This window comes from Colobus angolensis, unplaced genomic scaffold (assembly GCF_000951035.1).
Source record: "Colobus angolensis palliatus isolate OR3802 unplaced genomic scaffold, Cang.pa_1.0 Scaffold181, whole genome shotgun sequence".
NCBI classification, from domain to species: domain Eukaryota; kingdom Metazoa; phylum Chordata; class Mammalia; order Primates; family Cercopithecidae; genus Colobus; species Colobus angolensis.
This window is the reverse complement of record NW_012114944.1, coordinates 3,984,737-4,003,091: the sequence shown is the minus strand read 5'-3', so window position 1 is coordinate 4,003,091 and position 18,355 is coordinate 3,984,737. Positions and strand designations below refer to the sequence as shown.

Sequence of the window (18,355 nt, the reverse complement as noted above, 5' to 3'; positions counted from 1 at the left end):
AATGATGTGTGTACCTGTAATCCCAAGCTGAGGCAGGAGGGTCGCCTGAGCCCAGGAGGTGGTGGCTGCAGTAAGCCAAGATTGCACAACTGCACTCCAGCCTGGGTGACAGAGCGAGACCTTGCCTCAAAAAAATAAAAAATAAAAAAATGACTTCCCTCTCCCATCACCCTTTTGATCTTCCTCATAGCATTCATCACTAACTGAAATTTCTTAAGCATTGGTGGGCTTGTTTCTGCTATCCCTCCTAATCAAATAAAAAGCTCTCCAAGGGCAGGCATCAGTCCCTAGAAGGGTATTCGGTAAGCAGTAGGTAAATATTTTTGGAATGTTGTAAATTGACCACCTTTTAATATGGAGGACACCTATTGGGTAGAATTTCTTGAGAACCACCTGACTGGCCTGTGGCCTCCCTGATACCCGGTCTTGTCAAGGCTGCCTTGGCTGGCGCAGTGGTCCCCTATCCAGTTGACGATACTTAGGGTAGCAGGGATGGTTTTGCCAGTGAAACCCAACAGATGCCATGGTAACCCTGATGCAGACCCTCAACATAGCCAGTTACACGTCCGTGTCTCCATCAGCACTTGGTCACCCCAGTCACAGAAGCCCTCTACTTTCTCTCATCGGTAGGCAGAACACACAGTGGCTCGTGTTGTTTGGGAAGTCAGTCATTTGGGAGCTGATGATTCTGGGAGGTGAAGACATCGTGGCTGGGGGCCCAGTGGTTTCCACTTTGCCAGTTGAAATCACGTGAGGGTTGAAACTCACTTCCCAAGGACTGGAAAGCTCTCTGGTGCTTAACATCTTTTGATTTCAGCTCCCTGCTATTAAACATGTTTAAATAAAAATTACCACTGCCATTTGCTGAGCACCTGTCCTATACCAGGACCTGTGCTTGATCCATAATTTAGAGATGTTCTGGAACTTGCCTGAGAGAGGACTGAACCCAGTTTGTGAGACACAGCCGCTGGCCTACTTCCACTGTACCCCCTGAGAAATTAAGGAGAAATCAAGGAGATGGGAGGAGTTCCTGTTAGCAAAAAAGTTATTTTTAGTAAAATGAAATGTGACAGATCTTACTTCAAAGATTTGTTTTGTTCACAAAGTAAAGGGAGGCTCTTCTCCCCCCCACTCCCGTATCATTCCATGGAAGCTTTGAATACCATTCCATACACTTTGTAATTTCGCTAAGAAAGAGTCTGCAGAATTTGTGCACATTTTAAATCTAGACGCCTGTGGAATTCTTCAAAGCTTGGCAGAAGATTGGTAAATTAGATCTCCATCCTGTCAGACAAAAAAACATTCTCTTTGTGGACAGTCTTCCCCACTCAGGCAAAGTGGTCCATTTACATAAAAGTAATCCTTTTAGAAGGTGTTTTGTGATTTTCAGTTGTCCCTAGAAATAAAATCACAGCTCCTGTCTCACCTCGGCTGAAGTGTTTTCACACTCCAGGGAGTTGCTTACCTTCCCCTGAATATAGAATTCGGTGGGCATTGGTTTCAAACTGATACTACTCACAGCTGTCTTCAGGGTTTCGAAAAGGTGTCCAAGTGGCCTTTGAAGGTGTTTCTCGTTCTGGGATCAGGTTGAGTGATCCCCCTTTATTCTGGAAGCTGCAGGGCTTCAGTCTTTAGGTTTCTGCCTAAGGAAAAATGCTTCCTGGGGTTTTCTCCCAAGACTTCAGTGGGACCCAGAGTATTGTCTGTGCTGTTGCCTGATGACACAAAAGCATAACGGTGAGAGAAAAGCAGGTTACCTTTAAAACCATTTCTTTTCCTAATTTCACAATAATGGAAAGACAGGAAGAAACTTACTTCTGGATCAAGAGCAACATGCTGCAGTGAAGTAGCATGGACTTTAAAATTAAACCTGCATTTGAATCCCAGCAGCCTCGCTTAAACAATGACCTTGTGTGAAGTCCATAACCTCTCTCAGTTTCAGTTGCTTGATCTGCAAAATGGGGGTCATCCCCTCATCACTTACGTTTGGCATCAAGACTCAGTGATAGAGTGTGTGTCAATTTCTTCATGTGGTTGTAGAATTTTAGGTGGGATATACATCGGAAAGAAGAGATGCCATTCCATCTCTAAATTCCTGGTTTATTTAGCCAAGCATTTGGAAGCCAGCAGGACAGATGCAGAAGATGATGCTATGTTTAGTCCCCAAGGTCCCTAATGAGGGGCGCTCAGCTGCCTGTGACACTAGTCAGGTCTTGCTGGCTCAAGAAGCTTAGTTTTTTGCGGCACCATAGCTCAGTTATAATTGGGACTGACGTCACCATTCAGGAAAAACTTAGAAAAACATTCTCCGTTCGTAATAAGAAATACCAGCAGACCTCTAGCACCCTTCTGGTCCTCAAGCCAAACAGACTCAGCAACACCCCACATCTTTATGGGTGGGGCACAGGGAGCAGAGTCAGGGCCGGGCCCCACCTTTGCCGTCATCCTTCCAGCACCCCAGAAGACTCCATCCCCATTATAGCATAGGACACGTGAGTGTTTAATAAATAGTCGTGGTGATCATGATGATGCTTATCTTGGCTTCAATTCATATGTGTTAGTTCCATTATTGATTTTGTGCTCCTCAAATTAACCAGATAAAGTCACAACCAATTTAAAAACAATTAGTTTGATTTTCATCTGTGGTCCAGCAGGAATCTGTTTTTCCTCCAGTATTAATAATCGCATTGTACAGTTAATGAATTGCTGTGAGATCAGTGGCGTTCGGGCTAATGTGGCATTTCTCTTTTATTCTTGTTTGTTTTGTTTTGTTTTGTTTTGTTTTTAGGGTCAAGTTGTGTTCCGGAACGGGGAGAGAATGGGAACCATTAAATTTACTCAATTTCAAGGTAGGCATTTTGATGCTTATTCTTTCTAGCTGATAAAATTTAGATTCAGGGATGTTGTTTTATGCAATATAATACATCAAAAGGAATGCAAGTGTGATGTTCCAGATAAAAGAAGGCAGAGCCAATTGAAAACACTTATCTGAAAACATTCGTTTCAACCTATTTGGAATATTTTTTCTCAGCCGCACCATGGTCAGCCCTCCATCTCCATGGGTTCTACGTCTGTTGATTCAGCCAACTGAAGACTGAAAATATTCAGGAAAAAAATAGATGATTGCATCTGTACCAAACATGGACAGACTGTTTTTTCTTGTCGTTATTCCCTAAGCGATAGAGTATAACAACTATTTACATTGTATTAGGCATTGTAAGAAATCTAGAGATGATTTAAAGTATATGGGAGGATGTGTGTAGCTTATAGGCAAATACGACCCCATTTTATATCAGGGACTTGGTCGTCAGGGGATTTTGGTATCCTCAAGGTATCCTGGAGCCAATCCCCCATGGATCCCTGGATAACTGTACTTCTCTGGTCTATTCTGTCTTCCTGCATGACTCTAAAAAGCTTATGAGATTATGAGTGGTGGGGGTTAAGTTAGTATTCTGAGGATGTTTGCATTGATGTGGGGTTTTTGGTGTTTTTTGTAGAGAAAGTGTCTCATTATGTTGCCCTGGCTGGAATGCAGTGGCTGTCCACAGATGCGTTCATAGCATACTGCAGCCTCGAACTCCTGGGCCCGAGCAGTCCTCCCACCTCAGCCTCCTAAGTAGCTGGGACCACAGACATGCAACAGTGCACCCAGCTGTTTTTGGTTTTGATTTTATAAATGTTCAAACAGACTCTAACGTAGAGAGAACAGCATAATGAACCCGCATGTGCCCAATACCCAGTTTCAATCATTATCGACATTTTGCCAATTTCTTTCATCTTTACTCACCCCATCCCCCCTTTTTTGCTGTAGTGTTTTAAAGCAGCTCCTAGACATGATCTCATCTCATTCTATAAATACTTCAGTATGCATTTCTTCTGGATAAGGACTTTTTATAATATAATCACAGTACTATTATCACACCTAAAACATTAAACAATTTTTAATATCTTTTAATTTCCCAGTCTGTGTGGATCCTCTGATCATCTCAAAGGTGTCTTCACAGATGATTTGTTGGAAAATCCACACAAATTCCACCCATTGCATCTGCTTGAAGTATCTCTTTAGTCTCTTTTCATCTATTATAACCCCCTGCTTTTTATAGGCCGTTTATTTTTTGAAGAAACTGGGTCATGTGTTGAACTTCCTGTTGCTGTCAGAAGGGCCTCAGAAACCATCCAGACCAATTTCTTTGTGTGATGAGGAAGAAACGGAGGTGAAGACAGGGGCCATGTGAGGAGCATCCTTGAGGAACGGGGCTGGGCGTTCCTTGAGGCAGACCAGTGCAGCCATTAGCGGGGTGATGAGCCAAAATGACTAGATGAACCTGTCTTCAATACAGTGTTCTTCAGCAGCCAAGCGTTTCTGGAAAACCCCGAAACAAGAGTGGGGCCTGCTGTGCCCACTCACTTTGAGCAGATCCCAGTGTCATCCAGGGGAAAGCAAGAAGTTAAAGTGAGTTATTCAGATTAATTCAGACAAATCCCACGAGGATTCAGATCAATCAGGAGAGATGTTCTTCCGTGCTATCACACTGTAATGCAATCTTGTAGATTTACCCATTCGTCTTTCTGTGGCAGGTCATTGAAACGCATGTCAGCTCTCTGGCGTGCACAAAAGATGTAATTTTAGGCAAACGTAATTATTTTTCCATTTGTTAAGTTTTACTTCTTCATTGGTTGAACAAAGTAAGCATCTTGGCAAAGATACTTTTTTTTTTTTTTTGAGTGATTGCAACTAAATTCTCTTGTCTCATTTCCAGTTCTCAAAATTATATCATTCTAAGAGAGTATTTTATAAAACAAGGATTGGCTGATCACAGCTACCAGTGCATGCCAATTGTATTGCCTGTTTTTTCCATACGTTAGGTTTACACGCCAGCTCCAGTGACTGTTTAGGCATATCTGGATTTCTAAGGAAGGCAGTACAGCAAACAGCAGCTCAGAGCTTGCGCTTTGTGGGCTGACCCACCCCAGATCCACTCACTTACTCACTGTAGAATTTCAGGCAAGCAACTTTGCCTCTCTGAGCCTTGATTGTCCTCATCTGTAAAATAGGAGTATAATCCTATCTACCTTCATGGAATATGGGAAAAACTAAATGGAAAAGTATGTGTATATATAACTATACATATAATATATTTTTATATATGCAGTATATTTTTTTCTCAGCAAGTAAGTAGCAATTATGATTAGCACCTTGTCAACATTATGACACCTTTCTGGGGCAAATTCAGGTTTCCCTGGAGTGCTGAAACTCCCGGCTGCTTTTATGTCTGCCGTTTACTTAATGTTGTATAGGAGGTGATACAGGTCACGGCCTTAACGATGATCTCATTCCACCAATTCATGGTATAAATGGGGAAACTGAGGTCCAGGAATGAGTAGTATCCCCCAGGGACACACAGCAGGCTAGTGGCAGAGCTGGGATTGGACCTCAGCTTGCTCCTCTGCACATTCCCACGTACGCCCAGGCACAAGTGTGCTCCCCTCACCCTCTCTGCATTTGTGTCCAGCTTTTCTTGAGGGTCGCAGCTGGGCCTTCAATAAAATCCAGATGCTCCTGTTTACATGATCTTTTTTTTTTTTTTTTTTTTTTTTTGAGACAGAGTCTCACTCTGTTGCCCAGGCTGTAGTGCAGTGGCATGATCTTGGCTCACTACAACCTCTGCCTCCTGGGTTCAAGCGATTCTTCTGCCTCAGCCTCCCGAGTAGCTGGGACTACAGGTGTGTGCCATCATGCCCAGCTAATTTTTGTATTTTTAGTAGAGACGGGGTTTCACCATATTGGCCAAGCTGGTCTCGAACTCCTGACCTCGCAATCTGTCCACCTCGGCCTCCCAAAGTGCTAGGATTATAGGCGTGAGCCACTGCACCTGGCCTACATGTTTTTTAAACAGGCATTGATCCTCTTGCTCCACTAGAGGGACCTATGTTATTTTAGGACTGAAATGAGCTACCAGAATGCAGGGGGCATGTGCGTATCAACACAACAGTTGGTTTTCCAAATGTAAAGGGTTTCAGAGGTGCCTTATCTACCATGATGGATTATTGAATAGGCCATCCAAGCTGTGTGATGAGCTGTCCAGGGAGTTAATGCCTCCAGGAGCAGCCCTGTGTCAGTGATGGATGAGAACGGGAGGATAAATACCCCAGCATCCTTTCTCCTTGGGTGAGGCAACTCACAGGTGTGTTTGACTCTTTTCCCAGAGCTCCCACAGTGGGACCGAAGAAACCTGCTCACTCATGCACCTTGTCCTGGCTCCTTCCCTGTCTCACTTCCTCACACCAACAGTGCATCCTAGGATCACCTTCCAAATAAACTGTATGCTTTCTTCCCCTTGTCTCAGGCAGGTGCTATTCTTAGTGAGCCACCCTTGGCCGTAGGTAAGGCAGGTATTAGCATCCTGTTGGGCACACACCTCAGGCCTGAACCCCTTTCAGCTCCAGGTTCCATGCTCCTCCCTGATGCCATGGCTGATTTTCATGACACCACGTGTAGATGAGAATGAATACTAGAGAACTGGCTTTTTTCCCCTTAAGAGAAAAAAAGTATCCATGTTACTGCCGAAGTCTAAACATGGCTCCGAATTTGCAGCAGGGAAGGAAGTTGAGTGAAGCTGTGATTAGAGCCTTGTTTTTGCCATTCTTAGAGAAAACTCAGCATCTGCCGCTCCAACTCACCGACCCTGCCTTCATTAGGCCTATTTGTAAGAATCTCGGGGAATGATAAGCGCTTGAATTTCACACTGCTTCTATGCAACATAAAGGGCTCAGGCTTTGGAGTTTTATATTTTGGCACCTGATTTGAAGGGAAGGGGTCTTCCTTCACTCTAACGACGTAATTGTCATTCAGAACATACCTAGTGAAAGAGAGACTTGTCCTTCCCATTTGCAGACATTAATTACCATTTGGTCTTCAGGGTAACAGATACGGTTGTATTCAGTGCGCATTTCCTGAGCATCTGCCAGGCGCTTTACCAAGTCCTCTGGGGAAAACCAAGTTGAATAAGATACAGTCCCCGATCCTCCAGGGCTTCATAATCTCTCTGGCCGAATGCCAGTGCCTATAAAAGCAGGAAGATGATTTCCCTGAACCTACTGGAATACTTTCAGGGCTAGTTTGACCCTACTTTGAGACTCTTGAGGCTGGATTTTAATAACCTTTTCCTCTGTGAAGGCCTGCAATTGTAGCTCGCTTCACCAAGTCATGGGTCTGGAAAGGCCATTTTGTTAGACTGTCACTCAACTTGATATAATTAAGAGTGGAGTCATAGTCCATAATCCTCCAGGATATACCAGCAGGGTTGTGGGTCTGCAGGAACCAAAGGACACACGGGAATGTGGACTGTTTTCCAGCCTGACCCTAGCCTTGACACCTCCCAGCCCTCATATTCCAGGATTTACCTTTCAGGGAGCCTAAAAAAGGTGACCCAAAAGACAGTATATTTTACAGATCTTGGATTTCATTGAGTCATCGACCTTCCATGTTGAAGAGAGCCCTGATTCTCCTATACAACATTCCCACTGCTTGAATGCCTCCAGTGATGGAGAACTCATTCCCTCTCATGTGGAAAGTACATAGGCTTGAAGCAGACGTGCCTGATCATTGGCAGACAGGCAAAGAAGCTTAGTCTCTTCGAGCCTTCATTTCGGTTAAAAATAAGTAAATAAATAGAAGGTGATCATTTTCCTTGCCTTGAGAGTGACTGAGAACCTGATGATGTGAGGCTGTGATGTTCCTGTCTCAGTGACTGGCACAGAGAAGGGTCATAACAACTGTTGGCTTCCTTCTCCTCTCCTGGGCACTCTTAACAATGACCCCAGATTTACACTCTCCCCCCAGGAATTTCTTGAGAAAAGTGCAGTCGCACTTCTTTAGGACACAATTCACACACCTCATTCCATGGGCAGTCATTGTCATTGGTCCATGAAAGTCCCTATTGTGTGTCCATTTATCCCCCTCATTTCCCTCATTTATTCCCATATCCCACTCCTACCTCCCCCAAGGAAAGGCAAACACCCCATATTGTGTTTGTATGTGTGCTTACAAGATGCGTGTTGCCACGTACATCAGTGCCACTGGCTTAGGTATCTTCTCTGTTCAGTTTTGTTTTTTCCACTCAGCACTTTGTTTCTGAAGACATCTCCATGGTCCTGGGTGTGCCTCTAGGCATGGCTCCTCCCTACTCCCTGCAGGAGCCATGGTGGGGTGCATCCATCACTTCACCCATCGAGGCCCCCGGGACAGACACCCAGGTCACTTTCAACTCTCCACCCTCACAGATAATATATGTCCTTATACATGTCCCTTTATGGATCCAACTGGGAATTTCCTTAGGATAGGTTTCCAAGGGCAGAATTGCTGAGTCAAAAGCTGCGTGCACATTGAACATGCCCAAAACCTGCCAGGTTGCTCTTCACAATGGCCATGCCCATATCCATGCCCACTGGCAGAGGATTCCTGTGTCCCTACCCACCACCCACATTTGGGATTTCCTGGATCACTCATTTTTTGACAGTCTAAAAGTGTAAAGTAATATCATATTGTGACTTTAAGTATCATTTCTCTAATTCTTAATGAGTTTGGACATTTCTTTCTATGCTTATTAGTCATTTGTTAACTGTCTGTTCTGATCCTTTGACCTTTTTTTAAAAAAAAAAAAAGACAGGGTCTGCCTCTGTTGCCTAGGGTGGAGTACAGTGGCACGATCGTAGCTTATTGCAGCCTTGAACTCCCAAGTTTAACCAGTCCTCCCACCTGAGCCTCCCAAGTAGCTGGAACTACAGGCGTGCACCACCATGCCTGGCTAGCTTTTTTTTTTTTTTTTTTCCTGAAGGTGGGAGTTTCACTGTGTTACCCAAGCAGGTCTCAAACTCGTGGCCTGAAGCGATCCTCCCGCTGTCTCAGCCTCCCAAAGTGCTGGGATTACAGGTGTGAGCCACCACACCCAGCCCTTTGACCATTTTTACTTTGAAGTTACTGTCTTTTTCTTGTCAGTCTGCAGAAGCTCCTTATGCAATCTAGACAGCAATCCCTTATTGGCTTTAGGCTTTGCAAGTATCTTCTCCCATTCTGTCACTTGTCTGTAAACTCACTTCAAGTCCTGACTGAGCAGAAGTTCTTAATTTTGATGTACTTAAACCGTTTTGGTTTTTGTCCTAAGGTTTGTGCTTTTGAAGTTTCTCAACAATTATTTCCTGTCACTCCTAGGAAGTGACCCCCTACCTGCCAGGTGCTGGCCGGCACCGGTTGGGTATGGGGGTTGGTGGGGCTGAGTGGAGTAAGATGCAATTCTTGCCCTCAGGGAACCCACAGCCCACCCAGTGCAATGAGGAGCAGACACAGACAACAGCAAGGTGTGATGCGTGATAAGGGATGGCACAGGCAGCTGTGGACATTCAGAGGAGGGCACTCAGGTCTACCTGGCAGAAACTACGAAGGATATCTGAAAGCAGCGGCATCTGAGATGAATTTTTTTTTTCTTTTTTGAGATGGAGTCTTGCTCTGTTGCCCAGGCTGGAGTGCAGTGGCACAATCTCAGCCCACTGCAACCTCCATCCCAGGTTCAAGCAATTCTCCTGCCTCAGCCTCCCAAGTAGCTGGGATTACAGGCACGTGCCACCACGCCTGGCTAATTTGAGTATTTTTAGTAGAGATGGGGTTTCACTATGTTGGCCAGGCTGGTCTTGAACTCCTGACCTCGTGATCTGCCCACCTCAGCCTCCCAAAGTTCTGGGATTACAGGCATGAGCCACCGCACCTGGCCCCGAGATGAATTCTGAAGGACCTGAGGGAGGTCGCCAAGAAGAAGAGAAAAAGCACCCCCAGGGCCGACAGCCTGTTGTATATGACCTGGGTCCCCTCAGGTACTTAGCTGTTGCCCTTGGGCCAGTTTGCCTAGATCATGGACACACCTACCCCTGGCAGTTACTACACCCCAGGGTATTTGCTCAGTGTCCACCTAGCCTGTTAAACATCTCAAAACGAAGGTCAGTTAACTAAGCGTATGAAAAATGTGGCAAGGGCATATTGTTTGTGACAGTAGAGCACAAAGTCCGTCTCTGTTCTGTGCTGCTGAGAGGTGCTGCTGGGAGAGGGAGAGGAAGCAGATTAGGATGGGGTGAAAGTGAAAAATCACTTCCTGAGGAATGGCTGTTCATCCTGGGGAAGAGTAGAGTTGAGGCCCGTGGTCGCCAGGTTCCAAGTCTGAAGGACAGTCGGGAGCAGGAGCCGAAGTGACCTGGGGCCCCAGCACAGAGCCAGGACCCATGAGGGGAAGTCACATGGAGCAGGTTTTAGCTTGGAATGAGGAGGACCTTTCCAAGCAGTTGCAGAATCATTGAACAGGGGTTAGGGGCCACAGAGATCTCCCTTGCAGCCCCTCACTTTGCAAGATCCAGGTGGGGGATGGGACTTCCCCAGGGCTACTCATAGAGTGACTGCAAAGCCAGCATCAGCTCTGAGGCTCCTGTCTCCTAGCTCTTTCCTATGCCTGAATTTGGGAGGGGGGGGGGGTCCTATAATTAAGTACGTTTATAGAATCTTTGATTTTTATTGAGCCAAGATCATCTTTTGTTTCATCCCCGAAAGTTATACATTGTGTCTCAGTGTGAGTATTTTCAACAACAATCAAATTCTAAAGGACACATTCTGGCTCCCCCGGTTTGGAGCCAGAACCAAGTGAGAAGACAAGTCTACCCATGGCAGTTAGTACACCCCAAATAAGATTGGATACAGACTGAATATAGACCGAGTTTGCACAGGAATTAACAACAAGCCCAAGAACTGAGAGGGCTGTGTGCCTATCATGGTCACCACCTGGCTGGACTGTGGGTGAATTCAAGAATACAGGGGACACAGTCCTTCCATCTGCAGACCCGGGAGGCACCCTGAGCAGAGTGCAGGGGATGAGACTTTATACTGCCTGGGACAACAGAAGCAAGGCTGACCAGCAGGAATCAGAAGCCCTGGACGCACATAGGACATGGCTTCAACATGAAGAGCTGTCATGCACGGAGCCCTGAGTCCACAGCAACTAGGACACTGGGATGGGAGGAACAGTACTCAGGGAAGGCTTCCTGAAAGAGGCGGGTAGGGCTTGGACAGGTTAACTTCGTAAAGGGAGGGAAAGCTACCTCCCAAGTGGAGGAACCATGGTAGTGAACAGATGGCAGGAAGAAAATATGAAGAGTGCTTGGGGACCTCACATAGAGCCCATAGTTACTTTCATCATGAATAAAATAACCATAGTTTATTGGACACTTACCATGAATTAGATTCCAAGCTAGGAACTTGGCATATATTCTCGTTTTTAACCCTCTTATCAATTCTAAAGTTCCCAGTTTACAGATACAGTCATGCAAGGTCTGAAATTGTGATTTAAAAAAAAAAAAAATCCCTATATCTCTGGCCCCTAGCACAGAGCCTGGCACATAATGGGTGTCTAGTAATGTTTGTTGAATGAATGAATGAAATGATAAAACTACAGGATTTAGTATAGACATCTCTCCAGCATCCAGGATGTCCAAGGCCACCTGGCTCGAGGACGTGGGAATGACTTTAACTTCCCACCACCTGCAGTGCTGCTTTTGAGAGATTCTTTATCATGAAATACCGTGAGCTGAGCCCGGCACGCAGTAGGCACTCGACAAATGTGGGCTGAATGATTGGCAGCCCTGCTCAGTATGGGGGTAAAAGTATGCTGAATTCAGAACTAGGGGGCCCATGTTCAGTTGCCCGCTGGGTCACTGCTGAGCATTTGGCTCTGAGTGGGTACTTAACCTATTTGAGGCTCCTCCTGCCTCTTTAGACCAGGATGAATTATGCCCAATTCATGGTTTGCCGTGAGCATTAAATGCAGGAACTTGTGAAGTGCCTGTGAGCCTCCAACACTGCCCCCAGGGAGAGATTATGATGATTACGGTCAGTGGGAAGCTGGGTATTATTTTAGTGCCATGGGATGGTGCATACAGCAGGGCGTGTGAGTCAGAGGGGCAGGCTGTGTGGCCGGGGTGCGGTAGGGTGCCAGCCACACCATTCCCCACTCTTGATGATTGATTCTGATCAACCTGCATATTTCATGCGCTGCCTCCCTGCATCAAATAAATAAATCAGGGCCTCTGAGCAGCAGGACCTGATTGGGGCATCTGCAGGGCTCAGGACTTCAAAAGGCCAGCGCAGGGATGCTGGAGCCCCCAGCAGATTCTGCTAATGTGACATTTAGGGGCCGGGTGACCCAGGCAAGCGACAGCCGCTTGCGCAGTGTGATGCCCCCTAAATGGCGGGGACCCTTGTGGGGAGAAGGAAGTGACTTTTACAGCCCGTTTCCACCACCCACGGTCAGAGGAACACAGGCAGAAGTGTGGCCCAGGGGATTCCCTGTTCTGTTTTCTGAATGTTTCTAAGGGACCAGCAGCGCACCTGCATTTCTGCAAAGAAATTCACTTAGAGCTAGAGCCCCAGGAGGCATTTCCTCAGGGGGCGCCTTGGAATTCCTGTGTAACCTCTAGGCATTTTGCTGGCCAGGGTCTGCAGCTCCCACCTGCACTTCACAGAGGCCTTCGTCTGGGGATGGGTGGATGATCCTTCTCTTTGTGCTTCCCACATTCAGGAGGCCCAGGTGGTCCATGGAATGGGCACCCGACACAAACTGTCACCTCTCGGGAATCCTGCTGAGGCAGCCCCCTGTCAGGGACGAGTATGGGCTATGGAAAATGTCCAGGGTTTGAGTCTGGGCTCTATTCTTATTACCACTGGGGCCCTGGGCAAAGCCACAAGCTGTCTGAGCCTCCGTCTCCTTGTCTTTAAGGTGGGACTGTGACCTACTCCACACACTGTGTTAGCTAGGTAAGAAAGTGTACATAAAATAGCACCGATCCAGCACACTATAGAGGCTTGGTCAATACCCCCAGCCCTTCCTACCTGCTCCCCACCCTTCTCAAGCCTGCTCTTCCCTGGGGGCCCTATCTCTGCCCTCAAACTCACTGCCCCTTGTTCCATCCCTGTAACCACAACCTTCCCCTGAATCTGCTTCATCCATGGTCACTGGTATCCTCCCAGATGCCAGATCCTCAGACCCTGCTCAAGGGGCTTCTCCCAGCCTCTCTGTGGCATGTGGCACTGCGGCCAGTGGTGAAGGTGTGCCTTTCCTTGGTTTCTAAGGTGCTCACTCCCTCCCAGCACCCTGCTCCTGCGTCCTGGCCACCCCTTCCCAGTCTCTGCTCTGCCCACCCCAGGGGTCAGGGCTCCTCCAGAGTCTGCACTTGGTCCTCTCCTCTTCTCACTTGGCTCACTTTCCCTGGGGGTCTCATTCCTGCCTCTGACTCCAATTCCCAGCTTCCATGCCAATGACTCCAGCTCACCCCCTTGCCATACCTCTCCCCTCGGCTCTAGACTCAAAAGCATCTCTGCCTTGATGCTCCACAGGCACCCCAGGCTCAGCACATCCAAGATGGAACTCGTTATTCTTCCCCTTGTATCTGAACCCCTCTCCTGGGTTCCCCACTCAGAGATGGGAACTGAAACCCCTCATCCCCACCAGAACCTCGGATGACCTTGGTGCCCCTCTTTTTCATCTCCCATTTGATCGCTCAATTGTCCTGATTTTACCTGGAAAAAAGAAATCTTGCTTAAATCCGATCCCCCTCTCCATTTCTTCTACCACCACTCTGGGCCAGTCCTCATCATCTTTATCCTTGACGATGACCAAAACAATAAACTAAACCCACCAAGAACTGCAAGAAGGATGAGAGTAAATTTGAATGTATCACTTGGGTTTAAAAACACCCTGAACAAGTGCAAGGAGCCAAGGACAGTAGGAGACTGTGCTTAGTATGACACAGCAGAGCAATGTGGCTTCTGAAAGGTATCAATTCTACCTGAGGATGCATGTAATAGCAACGTGAACTCCAGAATGAGGGAGGGAATGGTGCCCTCTACTTGCTGCTGACCAAATCATGCCTAAAGTGCATTGGTCAGTCCTTGGGTCTACACCCTACAGAAAGACTGACTTTGTGGAATGTGGCCCAAGGAAGGGTCAGGATGGAGGAGCGGGGAGATTGAAGTGCTGCTCTGTAAAGAGGAGTTGGGGGGTGATGTCAGCAGAATGACCTGTCTTTGTCTTCGAGTATCTGGGCCTATCCTAGGGAAGATGGAGCAAAAGTGATCTGTGTGGTTCTAGAGGGCAGAGCCAGTAGAGCAGGGGAAATGTTACAGGGAGACAGTTCAGCTCAGTGGCCGGGAAGAACTTGATACCAGACAGAGTACAGTTGTAGGGAGCCTGGGCTCCCCATCTTTGAGGTATGAAGCAAAGGATGGACAACCAGTTGGTGAGACAGAGACAGTAGGAGAGAATGTTCCAGCCTAGATCAGGTTAGAAGTTTTGTGATTCTAACCAGAAGAGGCATTGGAGAAAGGGAAGCCTGCAAGAATATACACAGAGCCTGTGAGGGGAGCAAGAGCTGGAATAGGAGCACCCAGACACAAACCCAAGTCCCAGTCTAACTGATCACTGTCTCTTGCTCCCCACAGACAGCAGGGAGGTGAAGGTGGGAGAGTACAACGCTGTGGCCGACACACTGGAGATCATCAATGACACCATCAGGTTCCAAGGTAAGGCAGTTGGGCTTCTCGAAGGAGGGGGCCTGCCCAGTTGCTCCCAAGCCTGGACATTGTCTAAGGGTTAGGGACAAGCTCAGCATCCCTGGCTTTTTGGGGTCAAGGGTACATCCTCAACACATACACTCAATCACTGAGCACAGGGCTCCAATCACTTGTACAGGCTCCAGTACCTGGAGTGGGTCACTAGAGTTCGTATGAAGTGCACACTGAGGTGTTTAAACCATTGGATGGCCAGGAGTAATTCTTTTTTAATGTAGCCCTGTTAAATTTAGGTCTATCTTCTCCTCTGGCAAAGGGTTTGACTGGGTTGGCAATAAGGCCTGTCTGTCTACTGCTCTTCCTGGAAGATTATTTCTTCTCCTCTGCTAGAGAACTCCTCTTCAGCTCCTACAACTAGCTCAAATGACACCTCTTTTGTGCAATCTTCCTTAATTACCATCCAACTGAGCTAATGACTCCCTTCTCTTTGCTTCCGCAGTCTTTTTTCTCTGCCTCTCCTATGGCCACTGTTACTTTACATTGATATTACTAGGTGATTCAGCTATGAGTCCCTAACTGGATCCTATTTGACTTTAAATTCCTGGCACCTGCCAAGGTCTGACACATGTTGGAGACTTGGTGGTATCTGATGACAATAGGAATTGATCAAGTGGGTGGGTGGGTGGATGGATGGATAGATGGATGGATGGATGGATGGATGGATGGATGGATGGATGGATGGATGGATGGATGGATGGGTGTGTGAATGGGCAGATGGATGGTGGATGGATGGATGGATGGATGGATGGATGGATGGATGGATGGATGGATGGATGGATGGATGGATGGATGGTAGGGTGGATGCAGGGATGGGTGTGTGAATGGGCAGATGGATGGATAGATGCATAGGTCGGTGGGTGGGTGGGTGGGTGAGTGGATAGATGGACAGGTAAATGGTAGACAGATGGCTGGATGAATTGATCAAGTGGATGGTTGGATGCATGGGTAAGCGGATAGATAGATGGGTAGGAGGGTAAGTGGATGAGCAGACAGATGGACAGTGGATGGACGGATGGATGGGCAAACAGTCTAGTCACTGAATAGCAATAGAGAAAGCTGCCACATCCATAGCACCCTGGTATTGTTACTTTGATTCCACTGGGTCAGCAGAAATTGGCTTTCTGTGCCAGGAGCTTTTACTTTCCTTCTTGAAAGCACGGGCACCAGAGAAGGCTCTTCCACAAACCCTTTGATTAGACTCTGTCATGTTCCTATATTTCCACTGGACCTGAGGGATTCAGCCTTGAGAAAATTGCAAAGCAAAACTCCAGTCAGCCTCTGAGAACCAGAGTGGTCTCCACACTCAGGTGAGCCTCCCTATCCCAACTGAGGGAGCTGTCACCAGACATATCGTCACATATTACCTCAAGGGTGACTCCCCAAATTCACACAGCCTGTTCTGACCACCAGAGCCCTGGTCCCCAAGATCGGCCTGTCTGCTCTTGGACTGGGGAGATCAGGGTTTACTGAACAAGGACTCTGGGTTTGCAAATTGGAAAAAAGATTGAAGCACTAAATAAATAAAAGACACAAAACACAACAGACAGGAAAAACACGAATTTGGTGGGGCAGGGACCGGTAGCCAGGACAATTGCTAAACAACAGTCAGAGGGTACCAGGTCTTCATTGGTGATGCCCGGGCCCTGCCTTTCAGCCCCACGCTCTGCCCCCAGGCTGAGAGAACACAGGAAGCAGCTGTGCCAGGCCTACTCCCTGCTTCTCAGACCTTCCCCACTACCCAGACCATGAATAATCAGCCTCTGAACACAGAGGCCAGGCAGTTCAGGGCAGAGCCCAGGCCTTCTATCCACACCTGGCCTGAGTTCCGCTCTCACTCAGACCCCTGTACCAGCCCCCAGTGAGGCTTCTCACCGCTCTGCTAGCCTTCCCTCCTCAAGTCCATTCTGCCCTCGGCAGTCAAAGTGCCCTTGCTGTCATGGCAGGCTTAAGAAGCCACCTCTGCTCAGAGCCTCGCACATCCCCACTGCTCAGAGAGAGGGGACCTCACTCTGAGCTGTGGCCCCAAGTCTTCCATAAAAGGACCCTTCCTCCCTTCTCTGTCTTCTCTCTCAGATCCCCCCAACTAAACTGCTTACAGTTCCTCAACTGTCCTGAAACACCACTGGGCCTTGGCTCATGCTGCGCCTTCTGCCCAGGATGCCCTTTCCTTCTCATCTTCCTGGCCAACAGCCAACTACTCTACTCATCCTTCGAGACTCAGCTCCTTTGTCGCCTCCTTTCTGTAGCATTTCCTGACTCCGTCAGGCAGGACTGCACTCTGCTCCCTGCTCAGGCATCCTGTCTGATGTTATCACATCGCCTGGACCCCAGCGTCACTGGCAGCAGTTTGTGTAGTGGTTAGAGCACAAGCTTCAGGGTTAGGCAGATCTGAGTTCAAATCCTGCTACTTACTAGCTGTAAGAGCCACGTAACACCTAGAAAATCATTGCCCCCTCTGTCAAATGGGAATAATCTTAACTACGCATGAGGCTGTTGGGTGGATCAAGTGGGAAAATCTCTATATCTTGCTTAGACTGTCATAGGCATTCAATAAATAGGATTGCTTATTAGTGCTTTTCTCTTTTTTCCTGTGGCTAGTGTGTAAGTTCCCTGAAGACAGGGACAGTGTATTTTTCATCTTTGTATCATTGGTGCTCAGTCCCAGCCTGACAGATGGGAGTTGATTATTAATTGTGATTAATCATCATTAATGATGAATGAGTGAATGGTAATGAATGGATGAATAATGAATGAATGGACCAGATGAAAAGCAAGAAGGAAAACTCAGGACTTCTGCTGTTACTAATACTCATGATAAACCAAGCATTTGGTGTCCACAAAGTCTTAAAATACCCCTTGTAGAGCCATCGTTTTGCAAGAAGAGAAGAAGGAGTAAGAAGGAGACAACTTTCTCTTGTCTGTTGTCAATTTTCTGGAGTTGTTTCTACACAGTGGGCCCCAAACCCAGCAGTGATCATATCACCTGTGAACCAATCCTCAGTCTTCTTTATCAGTGTCCAGAGGGGGGCTTGTTTCCAGCCAGGAACTCACAGACACCCCAGGACTGTTCTTCAATTTGGTAGCCAGAAGGCACCTGAGTCAGGTGTTTGGGGAAGGATGATGGATAGAGGGGGAAGAAGCTTCCAGATGGTGAACTTTCACTTCTGGAAGCAAGAAATGATTTTACCTCCATCTCCTTGTGTCTGCTTTAGCCCAGAATTTGGCCCTTGATGCCACTTTTCTTATAAATGTTACTTTACATGGAATTGCTTAAGGCTTCACATTAACCACGCCAGCAGGTTCCTCGCTGTTTTCAAACCTGGCAACTTCCCTAAATTTCTTAGATGGTTCAAACTCTTAATCCACCAAATGTTTCTCGCTGTCTCTCTTTTTCTCTCTCTCTCTTTTTTTTTTTTTTTTTTTTTTTTTTTTTTTTTTTTTGTGAGATGGAGTCTCACTCTGTCACTTAGGCTGGAGTACAGTGGCATAATCTTGGCTCACTGCAGCCTCTATCTCCTGGGTTCAAGTGATTTTCCTGCCTCAGCCTCCCGAGTAGCTGGGACTACAGGTGTGTACCAGCACACCCAGCTATTTTTGTATTTTTGGTAGAGACGGGGTTTTCCCATGTTGGCCAGGCTGGTCTTGAACTCCTGACCTCAAGTGATCCACCCGCCTTGGCTTCCCAAAGTGCTGGGA

The 18,355-nt window shown here is 47.1% G+C and overlaps 1 protein-coding gene across 1 annotated transcript in view; it reads left to right on the top strand.

The window, feature by feature from the left end:
• GABBR2 (gamma-aminobutyric acid (GABA) B receptor, 2) overlaps positions 1 to 18,355 on the top strand; it is a 424,424-nt gene that overhangs the window by 304,597 nt on the left and 101,472 nt on the right. The window contains exons 8-9 of the mRNA XM_011939489.1: positions 2,789 to 2,849; positions 14,531 to 14,611. Coding sequence (XP_011794879.1) covers positions 2,789 to 2,849; positions 14,531 to 14,611 — 142 coding nt within the window. The remainder of the gene's footprint in view (positions 1 to 2,788; positions 2,850 to 14,530; positions 14,612 to 18,355) is intronic.